Raw genomic sequence first — 8,376 nt, forward strand, 5'->3', positions numbered from 1 at the left:
GCGTCCGCATTTGCTAAATGTGCCAACCTTTCAACATCCGAGGCAAACTCCTGCAAAGTCTCATTAGCTTTTTGGTAGCAGTTTTGCAACTCAATTTGGAATATCTGTTTTCTATGCTCGCTTTCATAACGTCTCTCGACAGCGGCCATCAATGCTTCATAGCTGTTCCGTTCGTACTCTGGAATAGTCTGTAAGATTTCGGCAGCTGGTCCTTTCAATGCTACGAAGAGTGCAGCAACTTTATCTTCAGCATTCCAGTTGTTCACTGTTGCGGTCTTCTTAAACTGTAGCTTAAAGACCTGGAAAGGAACAGACCCGTCAAAGGATGGTGTTTTTACCTTTGGATTGCTTGCTGAAACAGCTGGCCGATTTAGTTGTAACTGCTCCATACGACCTTTCAAATCATCTACTTCTGCCTGAAATTGAGCCATTTTTGCATCCTGCGCTTCCAGTTTTGATGATACCTGTTCCAAAATTTCTGCCGACATTTCAGATGCCATATATGTGTTTTGGTCTTCCAGTTGAGGTGACACTTGCGACGTCATCTCTGAAATACGTGCCTCCTGTGATTCCAGTTGGGATGCCATATATGTCTTCTGTTCTTCCATCTTGGATGTTAAACGTGTCTCCTGTGATTTCAGCTGAGATGCCACTGTCGATGTTTGAGCAGTTATTGCAGCCAATATCATGTTCAAGTCTGTGCTCGTAACTGTCTGCGATGTTTCGTTTTTCTCTTCAATTTTTGTTGTTGTTTAGTCCCCATCAGGATAAAAGACAAACTCGTCCACATCAATTCCTTGCGACTCCATTACCTCTCGTAGCCGTGCTTGAAGTTCGATCTTATTGCGGGTTGTATTTAATCCACGGTTCTCCAACTCCTTTTTCAGTTGCTGGATCTTCAATTCACTGAACTTTGCCATGTCCAAGTTGTATTCCCAATCTTCGGAATTTATTCAAAAATTCCTCTTCTGACACCAATTGTAACGAATTTACTTGCAATTCCCCTTATTTTCAATCTTCTGCTGAGTTCCAATCACTAAACTATTGAATAAATAACTCCAATATTTAATAATGCAAAATGGCCTTTATTAAAGTACTTCACAATAACACTCAAACTTTGCAACGAATAGCTTGCTTAATAACCAAACTGATTGATAGCTCAAATGAAACTTTACTATTCAAAATAATACTGCTCTTGCTCGCTAGATAGCGTCTTAATCGAAATCTCATATCAAACTGAATTCCAGCGCCTCTACAATTGCCGCCTTTTATACTCTCGGATTTCAACGTTCGCATCTTCTAGGCGCTTCCAGAATCTACTAGTCCAGCAGCTCTCAAACTTCTCAGCTGTAACTACAATTGCATGATTTTATAGTTTTTCTCATTGCATGTGTTTGTGCATTGACTCTCCGCTGCTCGTATACGTACATGGTACATATGTGTAGACGCAATTATTGTTTCGTTTATGTAGATACATAATGATTGATCTATGGATGTGAATTCGCGTCACTGCTTAGCATCGGCTTAGAGACGATAGCATCGCTCAGTGCTGCTAACATTTGTTACAATATAATAAATTGTAACAATAAATTTCCAATTTAAAAAAAAAATTGCGTAATAAATTGTTTCGAACTACAAATGCAACCTTGTAAAGTGTGTTTATTGAGTAGATTTAAACGTAAATTTTACGAAAAAACCCACATATCAAAGTAACAAAACGTCAAATAAAAATACAATAAATCAATATTTTGTTAAAAATGACGGAGAACAACGTCAATGGTATGCAAATTTGAAATTTTAAAAGCCAACCGTGAATCCAAACTTGATTCTATTGCCTTAAATAACAACACACGTTTAGAACTTTCCATATTTTTAAAATTATAATTTTTTTCACAAATAAATTTTCAATTCAAACACCACCAGCTGTAAAATTACTATTGTGTAAGCCAAATTGAGTTGTATGAACACCACTCAATTTAAATCGAAATTGCCTCAAATAATTTTTCTGTTTGAACATAGTATTACTTGTTTTCTATTCAACTTAATACCTGACATTCTTTTGCATAATTTGAGTGTACAAAGCTAGGTATAATACAGTGCTCAAAATAAATTGTTTTTTGAGATTTATATAAATAGAGTGAAAAGTATTTTTAAAAATAGCTCAAAAGGTACTGTTTAGTAATATACTTAAACGGTCAGTTGTAATATGTCTCTAGAAAAATCGAAAATATGTGTAAACAAGTAAGGAAGGCTAAGTTCGGTTGTAACCGAGCATTACATACTCAGCTGAGAGCTTAGCTGCGTTTGTTTCGTAGGATTTCGTAGATGGTTTATAAGTGGTTTTTAATTCCATATCACACACGTTTGGGAAATATCGACCAAATTGTAGACCAAGGGTGACGTTTTTTGGAACGATTTTCCTTCATCCTTGTCAAATAACTGAAAATCACCATGTAGGAAATGAAACTCGGGTAACCCTGGAATGCGTTTGTATGACATTGATATCAAATGGAAGGTATTAAAGAGTATTTTAACAAGTAAGGAAGGTTAAGTTCGGGTGTAACCGAACATTACATACTCAGTTGAGAGCTATGGTGACAACATGAGGGAAAATAACCATGTAGGAAAATGAACCGAGGAAAACCCTGGAATGTGTTTGTATGACATGTGTATGAAATGAAAGGCATTAAAGAGTAATTTATGAGGGAGTGGGCCATAGTTCTATAGGTGTGGAATGTGTTTGTATGACATGTGTATCAAATGAAAGGCATTAAAGAGTATTTTATGAGGGAGTGGGCCATAGTTCTATAGGTGGACGCCATTTAGGGATATCGCCATAAATGTGGATCAGGGTTGACTCTAGAATTTGTACGATATGGGTATCAAATGAAAGGTGTTAATGAGTATTTTAAATGGGAGTAATCCTTAGTTCCATAGGTGGACGCCGTTTCGAGATATCGCCATAAAGGTGGAGCAGGAGTGACCTTAGAATTTGTTTGTACGATATGGGTATCAAATTAAAGGTATTAATGAGGGTTTTAAAAGGAAGTGGTGGTAGTTGTATAGGTGGTCGCTTTTTCGAGATATCGCCATAAAGGTGGACCAGGGGTGACTCTAGAATGCGTTTGTACAATATGGGTATCAAACGAAAGGTGTTAATGAGTATTTTAAAAGGGAGTGGGCCTTAGTTCTATATGTAGGTGGACGCCGTTTCGAAATATCGCCATAAAGGTGGACCAGGGGTGACTTTAGAATATGTTTGTACGATATGGGTATAAAATGAAAGGTGCTAATGAGTATTTTTAAAGGGCGTAGGACTTAGTTCTATAGGTGGTCGCCTTTTCGAGATATCGCCATAAAGGTGGACCAGGGGTGACTCTAGAATGTGTTTGTACGATATTGGTATCAAATTAAAGGTATTAATGAGAGTTTTAAAAGGGAGTGGTAGTAGTTGTATATGTGAAGGCGTGTTCCAGATATCGACCAAAATGTGAACCAGGGTGACCCAGAACATCATCTGTTGGATACCGCTAATTTATTTATATATGTAATACCTGCCAAGATTTCAAGGGTTTTTTATTTCGCCCTGCAGAACTTTTTCATTTTCTTCTACTTAATATGGTAGGTGTCAGAACCATTTTACAAAAGTTTTTTCTAAAGTTATATTTCGCGTCAATAAACCAATCCAATTACCATGTTTCATCCCTTTTTTCGTATTTGGTATAGAATTATGGCATTTTTTTCATTTTTCATAATTTTCGATATCGAAAAAATGGGCGTGGTCATAATCGGATTTCGTTAATTTTGTATACCAAGATAAAGTGCGTTCAGATAAGTACGTGAACTAAGTTCAGTAAAGATATGTCGTTTTTTGCTCTAGTTATCGTGTTAACGGCCATGCGGAAGGACAGACGGACGACTATGTATAAAAACTGGGCGTGACTTCAACCGATTTCGCTCATTTTCACAGAAAACTGTTAGCGTCACAAAATCTATGCCCCTACCAAATTTCAAAAGGATTGGTAAATTTTTGTTCGACTTATGACATTAAAAGTATCCTAGACAAATTAAATGAAAAAGGGCGGAGCCACGCCCATTTTGAAATTTTCTTTTATTTTTGTATTTTGTTGCACCATATCATTACTGGAGTTGAATGTTGACATAATTTACTTATATACTGTAAAGGTATTACATTTTTTGTAAAAATTTCACTTTAAAAATTTTTTTTTTTTAAGTGGGCGTGGTCGTTCTCCGATTTTGCTAATTTTTATTAAGCACACATATAGTAATACAAGTAACGTTCCTGCCAAATTTCATCATGATGTCTTCAACGACTGCCAAATTACAGCTTGCAAAACTTCTAAATTACCTTCTTTTAAAAGTGGGCGGTGCCACGCCCATTGTCCAAAATTTTCCTTATTTTCAATTCTGCGTCATAAGCTCAACCCACCTACCAAGTTTCATCGTTTTATCCGTCTTGATTATCGCACTTTTTCGATTTTTCGAAATTTTCGATATCGAAAAAGTGGGCGTGGTTATAGTCCGATATCGTTCATTTTAAATAGCGATCTGAGATGAGTGCCCAGGAACCTACGTACCAAATTTCGTCAAGATACCTCAAAACTTACTCAAGTTATCGTGTTAACGGACGGACGGACGGACATGGCTCAATCAAATTTTTTTTCCATATTGATGATTTTTATATATGGAAGTCTATATCTATCTCGATTCCTTTATACCTGTACAACCAACCGTTATCCAATCAAAGTTAATATACTCTGTGAGCTCTGCTCAACTGAGTGGACGCTTTTTCGAAATATCGCCATAAATGTGAACCAGGGGTGACTCTATAATGTGTTTGTACGATATGGGTATTAAATTAAAGGTATTAATGAAGGTTTTAGAAGGGAATGCCCTTAGTTGTTATGTGAAGGCGTTTTCGAGATATCGACCAAAATGTGGACCAGGGTGACCCAGAACATCATCTTTCGGGTACCGCTAATTTATTTATATATGTAATACCACGAACAGTATTCCTGCCTTGATTCCAAGGGCTTTTGATATCGCCCTGCAGAACCTTTTCATTTTCTTCTATTTAATATGGTAGGTGTTACACCCATTTTACAAAGTTTTTTCGCTCATTTTTAATACCAAGATAAAGTGAGTTCAGATAAGTACGTGAACTAAGTTTAGTAAAGATATATCGATTTTTGCTCAAGTTACGTATTAACGGCCGAGCGGAAGGACAGACGGTCGACTGTGTACAAAAACTGTGCGCGGCCTTAACCGATTTCGCCCATTTTCACGGAAAAGAGTTATCGTCATGGAAGCTATACTCTTGCCAAATCTCACAAGGATTAGTAAATTTTTGTTCGACTTATGGCATTAAAAGTATTCTAGACAAATTAAATGAAAAAGGGCGAATCCACGTCCATTTTGAAATTTTCTTTTATTTTTGTATTTTGTTGCATCATATCATTACTGGAGTTGAATGTTGACATAAATTACTTATATACTGTAAAGATATTAAATTTTTTGCTAAAATTTGACTTAAAATTTTTTTTAAGTGGGCGTATTTCTCATCCGATTTTGCTAATTTTTATTTAGAACACATAGAGTAATAGGTGTAACGTTCCTGCCAAATTTCATGATGATATCTTCAAAAATTGCCAAATTACAGCTTGCAAAACTTTTAAATTACCTTCTTTTAAAAGTACGCGGTGCCACGCCCCTCGTCCAAAATTTCACCAAGTTTCTATTTTGCGTCATAAGATCAACCCACCTACCAAGTTTCATCGCTTTATCCATCTTTGGTAATGAATTATCGCACTCTTTCGGTTTTTCCAAATTTTCGATATCGAAAAAATGGGCGTGGTTATATATCCAATTTCGTCCATTTTAAATAACGATGTGAGATGAGTGCCCAGGAACTTACATACCAAATTTCATTAAGATACCTCAAAATTTACTCAAGTTATCGTGTTTACGGATAGACGGACGGACGGACATGGCTAAATGAATTTCTTTTTTTCACCCAGATCATTTTGATATATAAAAGTCTATATCTATCTCGATTAGTTTATGCCGTTACGTGGTACCGTTATGCGAACAAAATCAATATACTCTGTGAGCTCTGCTCAGCTGAGTATAAAAAATACTTAAAAAGGAAGCGACGGCCTGTAGCGCTATTCACTAACTTTTTTAACTACATTGGGAGATGTTAAATTAGCTTAACATAAATTTTAACACTTTTTCAATTCACTAACTTTTTGCCAACTCGAAATCCGATAATTTAACGTAGTCGATTTGGCATGTGTTATTTTAACGCAGATTTTGTGTAAGCTGTTAAAACATTGTTTACTTTCGTTTGGTTTGTGCAAAATTACATTTTATTTAAAAAAATATTTAATAACATTTTATTTAATAAAAAAGCGTCGGCACACACTTCCAACCCTTTTCCCATTATTTCAATTGTCTTGGCCATTGCAAACGTTGCCTCCGTCCGCTTTTCTTGATTTTCAGCCAACTTTATTTGGTTTTCGGCCATCATCTAGAGGATGAGAAAATTTATATTTTAAATTTGTAAGGACACTGTTGGCATTTTTTAATTTAACTAAGGATTTTATATATTGTAAAATATATTGAACTTTCAATTATTTCTTACCCTCATAATATCTGCCTGTTTCTCAGCAATCGCCAAAAACCTGTTTTGGAGCTTGGCCTCCTCGTCGTTGAATTTCGTTCTCGAGGACTTGCGAGGAGTTTGTGCAGAAGTTCTTTGGGTGGTTGTGGGAGTTGTAGGGCGAATTGCAGGAGTTGTAGGGGTGGTTGCAGCACATATTTTCGTTACTGCAATGGCAGCAGAAGATGTGGTTGGCTGCTCTTCACCTTCGCCTTGGGATTGCACCTCGCTACTGGCATCTAGCTCCTAGAGGTATTCCACTTCTCCTTCATCCTCCTCCATCACCAAATGCATTTCCTAAAAATTTAAAATAGAATGAATCAATAAGTTAATAATGATAATAGGTATAGCTGTATAACTATATACTGACCTCATCCATAGGCACACTGTCCCTACATATGCCTGCGCCTTCAACATATCGGTCCCCAATTAGCTCCACGATGCGCTTCTCTGTATCGGTCAAAGGCGCCACCGAGATCGGTCTATTTCCCGTTTGGGCCCGCTGGTTATTTATGTCCTTCACTCGATTGCTCGTGCGATTTTTTAGATCGCGCCAGACCTGTAAAAAAGTATGAACTATTAGGGTGAACCTTATTTTTTTTTTATTTGAACTCTGGGCATCACATTCACTAAAACATATAGTATATCCCACAGGAAACATATATTATAGGAAAACTAATTTTCTAGATGTCTCGGTCCCTGCATCACCTAACTCAATTTTGTTTTCTACAAGTTGTAGTATAACTACGCCTCAAGCTATGTGGTGATTTTAGAGTCCCTAGGTCACCGGGAAGTTAGTTAAAAACGGATTTTCAGATCCCTAAAATTTACCCCCTTTTTTCCTCAGTACTTACCGTAAGCCATTGCTCTGCACTTTTTGAAGCCCCTCCAACGGCGTTGAGCTTGCCCGCTAGCTTGTTCCACTGCTTGTGCTGCTCCAACTTGCTGTGCATCCGTTGGAATCTGCCGGACGCTAACCCAGGGACCTCTTCAAGCAGGTCCACCATCATTCTTATCTGCTCTGCTGTTGATCGGCTTCGTTTTGTGGATGATGCAGTTTTTGGTGCCATTCTGAAATATAAAATGAGAAATAAAAGCAGTAAATGATCTAAATATAAAATATATATCAAAAATACTTCCCTTTGCTAAAATAGCTGCATAAAATTATTGGCGCGTACAAAAAATTGATTGTTTTTTTTCGATTCCTCTTTGAATTTTTCGTAAATTTTGACATTTCACTACCAGCATTGCCACATCGAAATGATAGTTAACAAGTGTTGTTAAAACTAAGTTAATGAATCCCATGTGTGGTAATAACAAACGAATGTGTTTATGTTAAAAATCTCGTATGTAGATACGTTAAAAGTTAGTGAATAGCGCTACTGAAAGCAAAAAATGGCAAGCAGTATGTCGTTCAACTGCAAGGTTTATAAGTAAACATGAAATATGGCTAACTGGTATAAGTATTTTGCACAAAGAAACGTCTACAACGTCAACCAATCGAACTATAAGGAGACCAACGAAATCCATGGAGGAGAGTACGACCTACTCAAGGAAAGGGAAGCTGTAAAATACAACAAGAATTATCGACAGGGCTCATCTTTCAGAAGCACTGGCTATTGAATAAAAAGAGACGAAACATAAGCTGTCGCGTTAATGCATCCAGTGCCACTGATGAAGATCCAAAACAGCAC

At 36.8% G+C, this 8,376-nt stretch overlaps 1 protein-coding gene across 2 annotated transcripts; it reads right to left on the reverse strand.

Moving 5' to 3' along the window:
- Positions 1-6,206: 6,206 nt before the first annotated feature.
- LOC137246585 (uncharacterized) lies at positions 6,207-8,063 on the reverse strand. 2 transcript variants are annotated; one of them, XR_010951579.1, is made up of 4 exons: positions 7,537-8,063; positions 7,053-7,241; positions 6,665-6,979; positions 6,255-6,550 (listed from the first exon to the last, which is right to left on the reverse strand). XR_010951579.1 is itself a non-coding variant. In XM_067777660.1 (3 exons), the coding sequence occupies exons 1-3, from the start codon at positions 7,750-7,752 to the stop codon at positions 6,929-6,931; spliced, it is 456 nt and encodes a 151-aa protein (XP_067633761.1). In that variant the 5' UTR covers positions 7,753-8,063; the 3' UTR covers positions 6,207-6,928. The 2 variants fall into 2 exon arrangements, 1 of the variants encoding a protein (XP_067633761.1); XM_067777660.1 differs by having other exon boundaries at positions 6,207-6,979.
- Positions 8,064-8,376: the final 313 nt, after the last annotated feature.

This window comes from Eurosta solidaginis, chromosome 3 (assembly GCF_040869045.1).
Source record: "Eurosta solidaginis isolate ZX-2024a chromosome 3, ASM4086904v1, whole genome shotgun sequence".
NCBI lineage: Eukaryota > Metazoa > Arthropoda > Insecta > Diptera > Tephritidae > Eurosta > Eurosta solidaginis.

What these genes read in the sequence shown, in the direction of transcription:
- LOC137246585 (XM_067777660.1), bottom strand. Translation starts at nt 7,752, where the DNA reads ATGGCACCAAAAACTGCATCATCCACAAAACGAAGCCGATCAACAGCA. An exon ending in GTGCAGAGCAATGGCTTACG is followed by an intron (nt 7,242 to 7,536) that starts GTAAGTACTGAG and finishes ACTTTTTTACAG; the next exon opens with GTCTGGCGCGATCTAAAAAA. An exon ending in ACAGTGTGCCTATGGATGAG is followed by an intron (nt 6,980 to 7,052) that starts GTCAGTATATAG and finishes TTAAATTTTTAG; the next exon opens with GAAATGCATTTGGTGATGGA.